The 16,276-nt window shown below is 34.9% G+C and overlaps 1 protein-coding gene and 1 long non-coding RNA gene across 2 annotated transcripts; both read left to right on the forward strand.

The window, feature by feature from the left end:
- The first annotated feature begins 856 nt into the window (after positions 1-856).
- Positions 857-4,405, forward strand: LOC124435381 (ETS-related transcription factor Elf-4-like). The gene is made up of 3 exons (XM_046985318.1): positions 857-1,091; positions 2,541-2,782; positions 3,442-4,405. Exons 1-3 carry the CDS (start codon positions 1,076-1,078, stop codon positions 3,943-3,945), a joined length of 762 nt encoding a protein of 253 aa, XP_046841274.1. The 5' UTR covers positions 857-1,075; the 3' UTR covers positions 3,946-4,405.
- A 10,420-nt stretch (positions 4,406-14,825) lies between these two features.
- Positions 14,826-15,924, forward strand: LOC124434410. Its single transcript, XR_006944766.1, has 2 exons — positions 14,826-14,990; positions 15,207-15,924. It is a non-coding gene; the product is annotated as an uncharacterized LOC124434410 (long non-coding RNA).
- The last annotated feature ends 352 nt before the right edge of the window (positions 15,925-16,276 follow it).

Raw genomic sequence — 16,276 nt, forward strand, 5'->3', positions numbered from 1 at the left:
GTTTAAGATATAGGAAGTCTATAGCTATGGAGTGTTAAATTTCCTTAAAATCTTTTTTCATAGAGCGTGCTACATAGCTACTTAAGATACAGAGATCAGTAACTTATTTCAGGTTTTTTATTTATTCTTGCAGCTGTACATTTATATGGTATTAACTGCCTGAAGATACAATTCTACACAAAAGTGTGTTTTGAAAGTACCGTTGAAGCTCTAAACAAGCTTGTCGCCACCCTTACGTGAATTTCAAATGATGACATTCAATGAGAACATCATGTCAACTGGAGCGATGCTTCTGCATGTGTCTTAAGAACAACTTCTTCATACGAAATCCAAAAACTCTCAAAATCTACCCCTGATTGTAGAGAGTTTGTTTTAAGACAGGAAGTCGATACTAATTACACCAAATACTCTAGATCTTTACACGTTTGACTTGTCTCCATCCGCTGACTTTAGATGTGCGTGCAATTTCGCACTGAAAATATTCCATTCATTTTTAGCATCTAATGACATTAAAATACGGCAATTCAAACAGAAACGGATGTCTTATCCGAACAGTGCATCGTATACATCTGCAAAGTTTTCCTGTATTGTATAGAATGTCTTTGGATGTCTTCGAATCAAGCTGCCTATTTCTACTTGCACAGACTGAGAGCATTCGAAGATAAATGCCCTACAGTACAAATTGTACAAGTCGACCGGATTCTGAAAAAAACAAAGTCCTTTTCATCTTTTTTTAGCACAAATAGGCAGGAATACGAATGAAGATAAAAGTGGGGTGCGACTGACCCGTAAAATTCGACTTCCTTTGTGGTAGAAACAATAATGCATTGAATATTATTGTAATTATCGACATATATGAGCTGCAAAAGAAACAAGATAGGGCATCGGCAAACGTTTAATGACGATGATGTAGCTATGTATGCTTGGTATTTACTTCCGAAAATTTGCTCGTGCGTTGGCGTAGATGCTGCTGCGGAATATCTATAGAGCAGCTATCACCGATACAAGAACAGAAACGATAGATAAGATCATACCAGTACAACGTGGCAAATGAAATGTTAATGTCTGGAGAAAAATGGCCCAAGCTAAAAGTAAGTGAATTTTCTGTGTACTTATAAATCTAACCAGTATCCATTACATCTTGCTTGTCAATTTGCTGGTAAAAACTGAAAGAGAAAGTTTTTTAAAAGGTAAAAGGCACAGTGCTTTCTTGTATCTATACCATACAATATGTACATAATCCTACAGTTGCATCTCTTTCACCAAACAGTGGGAGAAGAGCGATAACGTTATGAAAACAATGCATATCTACTTTGTTCGACCTCGTCAATGTATTTACACCAGCATTCACGTGCAACACGTACAGAAACAACAAAATTTACCCGGCGCCATTTTTCGTCAATAATGGCCAATAACTGTAGCTACTTCATTCACAGTGTTGGACAAAACACGGCAAGTCTATTTTCAAGTCAAGCAAAATATCTTCTCAACAATGTTAGTTGTCGTAAATATAAACAAATTCAATTGCACTAATTAATAAGACCAAGGTATAAATGTGTAGCTACATTTCAAAATGAGCTGTGGTAATTTATTATAACGAACATTATATCTGCTATTGCTATAATACATTTATAACATAGTATATCTTTTTCATGTCAATCTAAGAGTATACCTTCCTTTCACACAAGAAAATTTGTTCAAACGGAAGTTCAGAAATATTCTCATTAAGTACATACAAGTACAATGAGAAGCAAGATTTATGTCAGGAATATATTTCATTTTGCTTATTTAAGAGAGTTCAACTCCTCCTTGACTGAGAAACTTACGTTCGTTTTGAAATCAAAGGACCCCATTAAGGTTGTCTTGTGTTAACTTTGCATTGCATGGAAGGCTCGACAACATTAAAAATAAAAAAATATCTTTATAGGTTTACGAGGCCCTACAGTGGCAATTGAAATGCATCATATAGCAATAGCTTTTGAAGATTATATTTGTAATTGAAAAGCCAAACGCAAAGATTACTTAAAGCATGACAAGTTAAGTGTTGATTCCTTTCGTGTATAGTTGGAGAAAAATGAAAAGAAAAAATATGATTTTCCACAGAATACCATTCATCTATGGATCATTTATCATGATTAAATTTATTGTTGTTGTTATCAAGCATTCTTACATGTTGACTTCTGCATTAAATTCTTTTATGTCATCTTACAAGAACCTAATATCTACCAGTCATGATAAATTTACAAATGCAAACATAAACATTAAACAAATAAAACTACATAAAACGACCATATGAAATTTAAGACTCCCAGTTTGTAAGGACTTAACTTTTTCTTTTAATCACAGAGTCAACTTGATTTTGGACATCTCTCATTAATTCATTAGGTATAGCTTAAACCAATGGAACCTAATCTAGCTTTAGTTTTGACTCACGAAGGGTATCTGTCGCCTCTAATCCAACATTGAATTACTTCATAAACATCTAGAGTAGATTTTTCAATAAGAACGAGTAAATAATTGTTTTATTATTGTGCATATAGAAAGTAAACGTAACAGCAGCAGAAAATCGCTGTATTTGTGGGAGTTTTTGTACGGACTGTTAGAAGATGAGGAGTGTAAACATGTGATAGAATGGACGAATAAGGAAGAAAGATTATACTCAATCAACGATGCGGAAGAACTTGCCAAGCTGTGGGGAACTGTAAAGAATCGACCAAAAATGGACCAATTCAAGTTATTTCGAGACATGAGAACCTATTATGATAGAGGATTGCTCAAAAAGGTATGTCTAACAATGAACGAGCTCCAAATTCAAGTGTGTACTTCTTCAAGTGTTTATTTAAGCGTGTGAGTTTATAAGTGTGTAAATTTTCATTGTTGCCATGGTGTGTATGACGAAGGTTGATACAAAGTTAAGTCATATTGAAGTGAATTCCCAAGAATTCTTACCTTTCGCACAACAATAATTTTAGTACGCTTTATACATGCTGGTCTAATTGCGCATTTGACACTTTCTTGAATTTATCAATTCCAAGAATGCCATCACCAAAGAGTATCAAGTCAAATTGTATGAAGCCATCAGTTTGCTTATGAATGGTGTTTATGCAAAATACATGTCTAAATTACTAAAAACACTCAATGATCTTTACACGCCAAAATAACCAAAATGACGAACACTTCAAATAATTGCCATTAGAGATTTCAACACACATCAAACATATTCTTTGTTGAGGTTCTTGTCCTGACAACTCTTTAAAAGTTGACCAGCCAGTCGACTAACATGATCAGCATGTTCAAAGATTTTTCTGATTGATTGTTATGAATGTTTTCTCGTAAGATTGACGCACATGTACGTCGAACTGTTTTTCTTGCCAAGTGAAGCTTCAAACACCTATCATTACGAAACGTGAAACTATTACAAATGCTTTACTCGTTTTACAGATAAAGGGCTACCATCGCGTCTATAAGTTTCTTTCTATACCATACGAGATGGACGGGTGTGGACAAAAAGCTGAATTACCAAACGAGAACACCGATAAAGACATGATTTCAACGAATACAAACGATCTTTTTGACCATCTGAAAAGTTCGGAGGTTGACGTAAAGAAACGTCAATCATCGGAAGACCAATCCCGTTCATGGAAGTGCTTTCGCCCTCGAGTACAAAGCTCCTCGTCGTTTTCTAGTGAAAGTAGTTCCTCTAGTATGGACGATCAAAGAAATGATTCTTATTCAATATCCCTGATGAATGATGATGACGACATTACAGTGAATTCTTTATTGGACTCAGTTGACTACTCAAAATCCGTCATGACCAATCATAACAGACAAAACCTCATACCTCCAACAGACATCGACGACATTACAGTGAACTCTTTATTAGACTCAGCTGATTCCCGAAAATACGTTACCGAAAATTTCCAAGCGTTAACTGATTCGTCTTAAAAATGAGAACTGCCCAAGGAGATTTTGCGAGACAAAAACTTGATCACTGGTCCTACGACACAAGAACGCATTTTATTTTAAATATGGTTAGCACCTGTGTGATCACGTATCATATATTTTTTAACCGGACTCGGTCGAATGAGCTTCCACTTTGATCTGGTGAAAAACATTTTCATTTATGGCAACACTGAAATATTATGGATTTGGATTTATTCATTTTATCGAATTGAGGAATTTATAACAGCAATACGTAAATCTCGTTGCGATACCAAGGCTACGGTTTTTATTGTCGACGCACACGTCATACATATGTACGACAGTAGGAATTATTTGTTGGTACTTGAAGTGGCATAAAAAGCTACGAAAATCATTACTGACACATGACTTTAACAAATTAAAGTACGAGATCATTTAGGGACATTCACTCGGTGGTTTAATAAAAAACTAGTTCAAGCTTAAAGAATGTGTGAACCAAGATACGTTGAGCACTTTTGTTCATGTTTACATCGTTACTTTTGAGCTTGCGGAACACTGAATTCAATTTCGTCACCAACGTCGCCAACTTTATTTGAAAGTTAGCAAATTGACTAAAACCTTATTTTACATCAATTATTATCGTTTGACTAACTTGCATAGGCTGCAATAACAAAATCCGCCATTTTCTCGACACTCAAAATGGCCGACACGCTGTGATTAACGCGAAATGCATCTTGGTCGACACACATTCTTTAAGTTCATAATGCGAATATAAAAAGCAATTGAAAAAATTGACATTCAAATACAAATTCTCTTCATTGTCCAGCATATAAGTATAACAAGAAATTTTCGTGTATAATATATATTTGCTGCATATGAATTGAATGGAGAAGTGTTTTTTAATAGTTTGACTGTAACAATGAATGTACTTTAAATAACCTTTGTCATGTACTTGCTAAAATCTGCGTTCATCATCAGCGCTGAATTCAAAGACAAATGATTTAGCTCTCAATCCTCTAGATGTCTAACTACCGTGTCAAGGTGAGACAAGGATGTCATCTTGAAAGGGTGGCAAAAAAGCAAAACACAAAATGAAAAATCAGCTGAAAGAAGGTTTAAAACTCAATCCTATCAAACATTTTGAAAATCAAACCTAGACTATCAACTTTGCAACTGTCTATTAGCTCAGGAAAAGCAGATATTAGCCTTAAATATCGTCAGTTTTGCCACCTTTCAAGATGGCGGCTTGCCTCACTCGTAACTATGGAATTTCAGCGGAATCAGCTATCTAGATTGGATTCTAGGTCATCGAATAGACCATAAATTTTAATTTAAGATTACAACGATGACTATCTGTGTACGTGATTCGTTCTTGTAAAGACTACAGACCGAAATCGATGATTCTTTGAATCATTGTTACCCAATGACCTTGAACCCAATCTACTAGATATCTGACTCGGTTAGCACTATTTTCCACCCAGCAAACCGCCCTTTACTTTACACAATCGGAAATAAATTAAAGATGGCGGCTAATGGGAAAGAACCAAAAGCTAAAAGGAAACCATGCATGCACTGGTGCTAGGTCGTTTTGAGATGGCGAGTAATTTTATATTTTTATAATACAGTTTTTAATATCAACATATGAAAATATTTACAGATAAATGTTGCAGTATAAATTTTCATGCAACCACCTTAAGTTATAAACTTATAATCCAGGCTGGAAAATATGTCGTTTTTCGACGATTGTGTAAAATATTATATAAAATATTATATTGTGTAAAATATTACATTGTGTAAAATATTATATTGTGTAAAATATTATATTTCAAAGTAAAGGGCGGTTTGCTGGGTGGAAAATAGTGCTAACCATCTGACTCCGTTATAGAGGGCTCTGATAGTAATGAGTGAGGCAAGCCGCCATCTTGAAATGTGGTAAAACTGACGATATTACGACTAATATCTTCTTTTGCTGAGTTGATACTTGATAGACAGTCACAAAGTTGATAGTCTAGGTTTAATTCTTGAAATATTTGATAGGATGAGTTTTTTAAACTTTGTTTTAATTGCCTTTTCATTTTGATTTTGCCATCTTTCAAGATGACATCCTTGCTCACCTTGACACGGTAGTAAGACATCTAGAAGATTGGGATCTAAATCATTGTTGTTACCACGCTAATGTACGAGGGGGTGTTGTAACCATGGCGCCATTAACACAAACATACTCCTTGCTGTTCGGTCTTTGCAAGTTGGAGTCGGTCGAATGAATGATAAAAATGAGCTACGATTAATCAAAACGTAATTCATTGTTAATGTGATACTGTGAGAATTTTGTGATACAAAGTAGTTGTTTTCTATTACAACTTATACTAGTTGATACAAAGCATGTTTGTAATTCACCAATAATTCCAATTATCATTCCGAGCATAATCAGACACAGCGAAACCCTTTTAAAACTGTCTGCCATTGTCTTGTAATTTTCATCTGCATTTGATCCAAAGTGGAAGTCGCCCGTTTCCCACTTCTCACATTCAGCTCCTCTTTAAGTCGTTTATCAGCGGCAATCACACAATACATGCACCACTTCAAAAACAAAACAATAATCGGGAGCAATTACCTACTACGATTTTGCGTGGAAATGTTGATGAAATTACACTTGGCTTCGAAAAAATGAACGGGGTGATAATATTATACGCAGTTTCACAATATTATACGCTGTTGATATTTTACGCAGCGAATTTGTTCTCCTAATTACGTCACATCCGGTACAGAGTCTCCTACTTCTAGGCCAAAAAAGTCCATTAAGATGAAATTTTCGACCTATTAAATATGTTGCAAATTTTCTTAAAATCATCTAAAGAAGTTATTTTCCTGACACTAGTATAGGCACTTCAATATATTCCTGAAATATGCTTCGTCTTTGGAGAGTTTAAAATATCTGAAATATCAGGAAGTGGGTACTGAATACAAAAAGCGACTGTAAAATGTTACAAGTGTGATAACTATCTTCATCCGCTGGCTGGATTGTTCGAAGATGCACGCGCTGGAAGAGAAGGAACGCGCTCGTTTTCCAAACTTTATAAATGAAATTGAAGGAATTCGTAGATTTGGATCTTGAAGTTGCAAATCTTTGGGATGTTGAAAACTCGCCCACATAGTGAACAAGACAAAGACACGTACGTCAGTAGCGCAGGAAGGTAGCGCTACAAGGGGCTTAATTTTTTGTTTCGATTGAGAACCGAAATTAATTAATATTATTTCTTGGTCCAAATTTTACCAAGGCATTCTTTCGACTTTACTTCAAATTATTATATTATTGATACACGCTGTGTTTGATGATAACATATTTTACACACAAAGACATTTTGTTTTCTGTATATATCATGCAAAGGCTTTTTGTGCTGCAAATCAAAGCAAAGGGATTTTCCCTTTCACGACATCATGCTAAACGAGATAAACTTTCTCGGATGCATGTATGCATAAATCTAGTTAAGCTATCTCTGTACAACTGATCAAAAGAATGAGAACGAACTTAAATTCGAATTATGATGAATGCATAGCATGCATACATAGTACCATTTGGACCTTCCAACTACTTAATGTTCTTAATCATTGAAATACACGTTTTTATAAAAGCTAACGCATACATAGTTCTAGAACTGAAATATATGGTCGACGAATTTCGAATTTTGAGCTACGAATGCTAACGCCCGACAATGGATTTGTTTTAAATCGATGGTTTAAGATATAGGAAGTCTATAGCTATGGAGTGCTAAATTTCCTTAAAATCTTTTTTCATAGAGCGTGCTACATAGCTACTTAAGATACAGAGATCAGTATTTCAGGTTTTTTATTTACTCTTGCAGCTGTACATTTATATGGTATTAACTGCCTGAAGATACAATTCTACACAAAAGTGTGTTTTGAAAGTACCGTTGAAGCTCTAAACAAGCTTGTCGCCACCCTTACGTGAATTTCAAATGATGACATTCAATGAGAACATCATGTCAACTGGAGCGATGCTTCTGCATGTGTCTTAAGAACAACTTCTTCATACGAAATCCAAAAACTCTCAAAATCTACCCCTGATTGTAGAGAGTTTGTTTTAAGACAGGAAGTCGATACTAATTACACCAAATACTCTAGATCTTTACACGTTTGACTTGTCTCCATCCGCTGACTTTAGATGTGCGTGCAATTTCGCACTGAAAATATTCCATTCATTTTTAGCATCTAATGACATTAAAATACGGCAATTCAAACAGAAACGGATGTCTTATCCGAACAGTGCATCGTATACATCTGCAAAGTTTTCCTGTATTGTATAGAATGTCTTTGGATGTCTTCGAATCAAGCTGGCTATTTCTACTTGCACAGACTGAGAGCATTCGAAGATAAATGCCCTACAGTACAAATTGTACAAGTCGACCGGATTCTGAAAAAAACAAAGTCCTTTTCATCTTTTTTTAGCACAAATAGGCAGGAATACGAATGAAGATAAGAGTGGGACGTGACTTACCCGTAAAATTCGACTTCCTTTGTGGTAGAAACAATAATGCATTGAATATTATTGTAATTATCGACATATATGAGCTGCAAAAGAAACAAGATAGGGCATCGGCAAACGTTTAATGACGATGATGTAGCTATGTATGCTTGGTATTTTCTTCCGAAAATTTGCTCGTGCGTTGGCGTAGATGCTGCTGCGGAATATGTATAGAGCAGCTATCACCGATACAAGAACAGAAACGATAGATAAGATCATACCAGTACAACGTGGCAAATGAAATGTTAATGTCTGAAGAAAAATGGCCCAAGCTAAAAGTAAGTGAATTTTCTGTGTACTTATAAATCTAACCAGTATCCATTATATCTTGCTTGTCAATTTGCTGGTAAAAACTGAAACAGAACGTTTTTTAAAAGGTAATAGGCACAGTACTTTCTTGTATCTATACCATACATTATATACATAATCCTACAGTTGCATCTCTTTCACCTAACAGTGGGAGAAGAGCGATAAAGTTATGATAAACAATGCATATATACCTTGTTCGACCTCGTCAATGTATTTACACCAGCATTCACGTGCAACACGTACAGAAACAACAAAATTTACCGGCGCCATTTTTCGTCAATAATGGCCAATAACTGTAGCTACTTCATTCACAGTGTTGGACAAAACACGGCAAGTCTATTTTCAAGTCAAGCAAAATATCTTCTCAACAATGTTAGTTGTCGTAAATATAAACAAATTCAATTGCACTAATTAATATGACCAAGGTATAAATGTGTGTAGCTACATTTCAAAATGAGCTGTGGTAATTTATTATAACGAACATTATATCTGCTATTGCCATAATACATTTATAACATAGTATATCTTTTTTCATGTCAATCTAAGAGTATACCTTCCTTTCACACAAGAAAATTTGTTCAAACGGAAGTTCAGAAATATTCTCATTAAGTACATACAAGTACAATGAGAAGCAAGATTTATGTCAGGAATATATTTCATTTTGCTTATTTAAGAGAGTTCAACTCCTCCTTGACTGAGAAACTTACGTTCGTTTTGAAATCAAAGGACCCCATTAAGGTTGTCTTGTGTTAACTTTGCATTGCATGGAAGGCTCGACAACATTAAAAATAAAAAAATATCTTTATAGGTTTACGAGGCCCTACAGTGGCAATTGAAATGCATCATATAGCAATAGCTTTTGAAGATTATATTTGTAATTGAAAAGCCAAACGCAAAGATTACTTAAAGCATGACAAGTTAAGTGTTGATTCCTTTCGTGTATAGTTGGAGAAAATGAAAAGAAAAATATGATTTTCCACAGAATACCATTCATCTATGGATCATTTATCATGATTAAATTTATTGTTGTTATCAAGCATTCTTACATGTTGACTTCTGCATTAAATTCTTTTATGTCATCTTACAAGAACCTAATATCTACCAGTCATGATAAATTTACAAATGCAAACATAAACATTAAACAAATAAAACTACATAAAACGACCATATGAAATTTAAGACTCCCAGTTTGTAAGGACTTAACTTTTTCTTTTAATCACAGAGTCAACTTGATTTTGGACATCTCTCATTAATTCATTAGGTATAGCTTAAACCAATGGAACCTAATCTAGCTTTAGTTTTGACTCACGAAGGGTATCTGTCGCCTCTAATCCAACATTCTTCAAATGATTAAGAAACTTAAAATGATAGTGGTGGAACACACGAGAGATGAGGGAGGGAGGGGCGTTGAATTACTTCATAAACATCTAGAGTAGATTTTCAATGAGAACGAGTAAATAATTGTTTTATTATTGTGCATATAGAAAGTAAACGTAACAGCAGCAGAAAATCGCCGTATTTGTGGGAGTTTTTGTACGGACTGTTAGAAGATGAGGAGTGTAAACATGTGATAGAATGGACGAATAAGGAAGAAAGATTATTCTCAATTAACGATACGGAAGAACTTGCCAAGTTGTGGGGAACTGTAAAGAATCGACCAAAAATGGACCAGTTCAAGCTATTTCGAGCCATGAGAACCTGTTATGATAGAGGATTGCTCAAAAAGGTATGTCTAACAATGAACGAGCTCCAAATTCAAGTGTGTACTTCTTCAAGTGTTTATTTAAGCGTGTGAGTTTATAAGTGTGTAAATTTTCATTGTTGCCATGGTGTGTATGACGAAGGTTGATACAAAGTTAAGTCATATTGAAGTGAATTCCCAAGAATTCTTACCTTTCGCACAACAATAATTTTAGTACGCTTTATACATGCTGGTCTAATTGCGCATTTGACACTTTCTTGAATTTATCAATTCCAAGAATGCCATCACCAAAGAGTATCAAGTCAAATTGTATGAAGCCATCAGTTTGCTTATGAATGGTGTTTATGCAAAATACATGTCTAAATTACTAAAAAAACACTCAATGATCTTTACACGCCAAAAATAACCAAAATGACGAACACTTCAAATAATTGCCATTAGAGATTTCAACACACATCAAACATATTCTTTGTTGAGGTTCTTGTCCTGACAACTCTTTAAAAGTTGACCAGCCAGTCGACTAACATGATCAGCATGTTCAAAGATTTTTCTGATTGATTGTTATGAATGTTTTCTCGTAAGATTGACGCACATGTACGTCGAACTGTTTTTCTTGCTAACTGAAGCTTCAAACACCTCTCATCACGAAACGTGAAACTATTACAAATACTTTACTCGTTTTATAGATAAAGGGCTACCATCGCGTCTATAAGTTTCTTTCCATACCATACGAGATGGACGGGTGTGGACAAAAAGCTGAATTACCAAACGAGAACACCGATAAAGACATGATTTCAACGAATAGAAACGATCTTTTTGACTGTCTGAAAAGTTCGGAGGTTGACGTAAAGAAACGTCAATCATCGGATGACCAATCCCGTTCATGGAAGTGCTTTCGCCCTCGAGTACAAAGCTCCTCGTCGTTTTCTAGTGAAAGTAGTTCCTCTAGTATGGACGATCAAAGAAATGATTCTTATTCAATATCCCTGATGAATGATGATGACGACATTACAGTGAATTCTTTATTGGACTCAGTTGACTACTCAAAATCCGTCATGACCAATCATAACAGACAAAACCTCATACCTCCAACAGACATCGACGACATTACAGTGAACTCTTTATTAGACTCAGCTGATTCCCGAAAATACGTCACCGAAAATTTCCAAGCGTTAACTGATTCGTCTTAAAAATGAGAACTGCCCAAGGAGATTTTGCGAGACAAAAAACTTGATCACTGGTCCTAGGACACAAGAACGCATTTTATTTTAAATATGGTTAGCACCTGTGTGATCACGTATCATATATTTTTTAACCGGACTCGGTCGAATGAGCTTCCACTTTGATCTGGTGAAAAACATTTTCATTTATGGCAACACTGAAATATTATGGATTTGGATTTATTCATTTTATCGAATTGCGGAATTTATAACAGCAATACGTAAATCTCGTTGCGATACCAAGGCTACGGTTTTTATTGTCGACGCACACGTCATACATATGTACGACAGTAGGAATTATTTGTTGGTACTTGAAGTGGCATAAAAAAGCTACGAAAATCATTACTGACACATGACTTTAACAAATTAAAGTACGAGATCATTTAGGGACATTCACTCGGTGGTTTAATAAAAAACTAGTTCAAGCTTAAAGAATGTGTGAACCAAGATACGTTGAGCACTTTTGTTCATGTTTACATCGTTACTTTTGAGCTTGCGGAACACTGAATTCAATTTCGTCACCAACGTCGCCAACTTTATTTGAAAGTTAGCAAATTGACTAAAACCTTATTTTACATCAATTATTATCGTTTGACTAACTTGCATAGGCTGCAATAACAAAATCCGCCATTTTCTCGACACTCAAAATGGCCGACACGCTGTGATTAACGCGAAATGCATCTTGGTCGACACACATTCTTTAAGTTCATAATGCGAATATAAAAAGCAATTGAAAAATTGACATTCAAATACAAATTCTCTTCATTGTCCAGCATATAAGTATAACAAGCAATTTTCGTGTATAATATATATTTGCTGCATATGAATTGAATGGAGAAGTGTTTTTTAATAGTTTGACTGTAACAATGAATGTACTTTAAATAACCTTTGTCATGTACTTGCTAAAATCTGCGTTCATCATCAGCGCTGAATTCAAAGACAAATGATTTAGCTCTCAATCCTCTAGATGTCTAACTACCGTGTTAAGGTGAGACAAGGATGTCATCTTGAAAGGGTGGCAAAAGCAAAACAAAAATGAAAATCAGCTGAAAGAAGGTTTAAAACTCAATCCTATCAAACATTTTGAAAATCAAACCTAGACTATCAACTTTGCAACTGTCTATTAGCTCAGGAAAAGCAGATATTAGCCTTAAATATCGTCAGTTTTGCCACCTTTCAAGATGGCGGCTTGCCTCACTCGTAACTATGGAATTTCAGCGGAATCAGCTATCTAGATTGGATTCTAGGTCATCGAATAGACCATAAATTTTAATTTAAGATTACAACGATGACTATCTGTGCACGTGATTCGTTCTTGTAAAGACCACAGACCGAAATCGATGATTCTTTGAATCATTGTTAACCAATGACCTTGAACCCAATCTACTAGATATCTGACTCCGTTATAGAGGGCTCTGATAGTAATGAGTGAGGCAAGCCGCCATCTTGAAATGTGGTAAAACTGACGATATTACGACTAATATCTTCTTTTGCTGAGTTGATACTTGATAGACAGTCACAAAGTTGATAGTCTAGGTTTAATTCTTGAAATATTTGATAGGATGAGTTTTTTAAACTTTGTTTTAATTGCCTTTTCATTTTGATTTTGCCATCTTTCAAGATGACATCCTTGCTCACCTTGACACGGTAGTAAGAGATCTAGAAGATTGGGATCTAAATCATTGTTCTTACCACGCTAATGTACGAGGGTGTTATAAGCATGGCGCTTATTACCACAAACATACTCCTTGCTGTTCGGCCTTTGCAAGTTGGAGTCGGTCGAATGAATGACAAAACTGAGCTACGATTAATCAAAAAGTAATTCATTGTTAATGTGATACTGTGAGAATTTTGTGATACAAAGTAGTTGTTTTCTATTACTACTTATACTAGTTGATACAAAGCATGTTTGTAATCGCCCAATAATTCCAATTATCTCTCCGAGCATAATCAGACACAACGAAGCCCTTTTAAAACTTCCTGCATTGTCTTATCATTTTCATCTGCATTTGATCCGAAGTGGAAGTCGCCCGTTTCCGACTTCTCACATTCAGCTCCTGTTTAAGTCGTTTATCAGCGGCAATCACACAATACATGTACCACTTCAAAAACAAAACAATAATCGGGAGCAATTAACTACTACGCTTTTGCGTGGAAATGTTGATAAAATTACACTAGGCTTTGAAAAAATGAACGGGGGTGATAATTGACGTCACGACCAATTATCGATGTATGCGCTCACCAGCATACACACGACCACACCACGTGTTCGAACACTGTTCTATCTCTAGATGTGCGTAACTGGTCTATTGCGTAACGTATTACAGCAGTATCAAGGTTGCAACTTTTTTGACATATCAACAACGATACAAACGTAACACAAAATTTATTCAATATGAATAATCATCAACCATAAAAGTAATGTTTTAATATTATTCACCGCTGCAGTTTCTAAATACCAGGGACAAGGTGAACGTTCTCATAGTCATACCGTACTCACATCTGGGAAGCTACATCTGGGAAGCTACCGGGCGATACTAAAACACCTTGTAACTCTATATGGAATGTTTGCAATACGTTTCTACAGCAAAGCAGTCGCTGCTAGGCTATTTTTGCTTCACACGTTATAACTCAAAACAACAAATAATGAAGTAATAGTATAAAAAGGCAAGTTACCTATTACAATCAACTTCCCCAACAAATATTCAAAAGATTAAATACGGCATGAACTAAGAAATCGAGACGTTTTTTGAATAAAACGACTTTTCTTTGTTAAATTTTTCTTCTCGTTAATTCACGACTGACTATCGTTTATCAGTTGCCTTAGACATGAGTCAGGAATGTTAAGATACTCGCCATTTTATTTACGTAACAATTACATGACAAATTGGAAAGAATGCGCTATCATCGAGATAAAGCTTTGCCAGAAAACGTGTAAGCAGCTTAGACTATCCAAACCCAGTGACGAATCAAATAAACATCCTATAGCAGTTCAATTTGAAATTTTAAAATTATTTCACAACGTCAACTTCTAAAGAATAATCTCTGACCAATATAATTGGGATAAATTAATGTAAAACTATTCAAGAATGAGCTGTTTAACGTGCGCTACATCCGTTTCTTTGCAGGGAATCATTTCTCAACAATAACTTGTAGACCTATATATATGTTCTAGTAACTATCGTCATAATTAAGAGTGAACGAATAATTACAGAAGTACAACAACCAACAAGTGAAAACATGTTTACAGCAACGAAATTTGCAAAAACTAATGAAATGGCTATCCACTCGATTTGTAAGTCAATGTTTATTTTATGTCAACAACTGACTTGAAAATCCTGTGAATCAGCACTCAACTACTTTTAACGTACATATATGAATAGCTGTAATATTCTCCTTAACATAAAGATACTATCTCCTCAGAACGATTGAAATCGTCTATACACTTCATTCTTCGAAACGAAACTGTAAAATGAACGAAAATATCTATAATACAACGTGATCTTTTTAGCTCTTCAGGTAAAAAAAATAACAAGAAATGTTTGAACAATGCCTTCGTGGAAGAATTAATCCAATGCCAATGAAAAGATACTGTTTGGGTAAAAGTATCCCAATGCGTAAAGGAACTGTCCAATATTAGTTTTGTTTCCTTAATTTTTGTAATTTTTCCGGCTCTCCTTATTTCGTTTGAAAAATATCGAGTATCATGTTCGCTATGAACGTAATCATTCAAGTTAGACGGAAATCCTACAAATTACGTCAGCCGACGGTGTCTCGCGAATATATTGACTTGGGGTATCGGATTATGAATAATGACCACACATGCAACAAATGAGAGTCGGTGAAAGCCCGATTTGAAAAAAAAAGCTTCGCAAGCATAAAAATGGCAGAGGCAAAATCACCAGAGGACACAAAAGCACCGAAGCAACGTATGTATAACACACACTATTTTTATAGTTACACGTCTCTATAATATTAGTAACAAATCAGTACTTTTAGAAGAAGCTATGTTACTTCTAAAACCTAAACATTTATATAATCATCACATCAATTTCATGAAAAATTTTCTCAAGACTAGATTGCGAATGCTGTGAAAATTGTTTAATGTACATAAAATAGTTCTAGAAGAAATTATCAAGCATATAATTGCTTTGTCATTGTCTCATTACTATGCATATTTGTAACACTACAAGTAAAGCTAATAAAACTGTCTTTCCATTTATGCGAAATAATCATCATGCATGTAGCTACGTTTGCCGTGATTAAGTTACGATAGTTTTCAAAAAATATCACTTCATTCTCTGACAGAAAAAATGGGGATGCTGTCATTAAAGTTTTGTAAAATTATCTCAAACCAAAGTACTCATCTCCCACACAATGTGGTGCAAGACACTCCCACAGACATTTAACTCTGTAAAACTAAATAAAATTGTCATGAAATCTAACGTTATATAATCTATTTTCAAGGCTGTTTCAACTACTTTAACTGCTTAACTAGACAACAAAGTATAAACTTTGTCAATATTCTAAATTGATTTGCACTTCATGTAGTGATGGTTTAATGTTAGATACTTTTAATAG

Source organism: Xenia sp. Carnegie-2017, unplaced genomic scaffold (genome assembly GCF_021976095.1).
Source record: "Xenia sp. Carnegie-2017 unplaced genomic scaffold, XeniaSp_v1 HiC_scaffold_14, whole genome shotgun sequence".
Taxonomy (NCBI): domain Eukaryota; kingdom Metazoa; phylum Cnidaria; class Anthozoa; order Malacalcyonacea; family Xeniidae; genus Xenia; species Xenia sp. Carnegie-2017.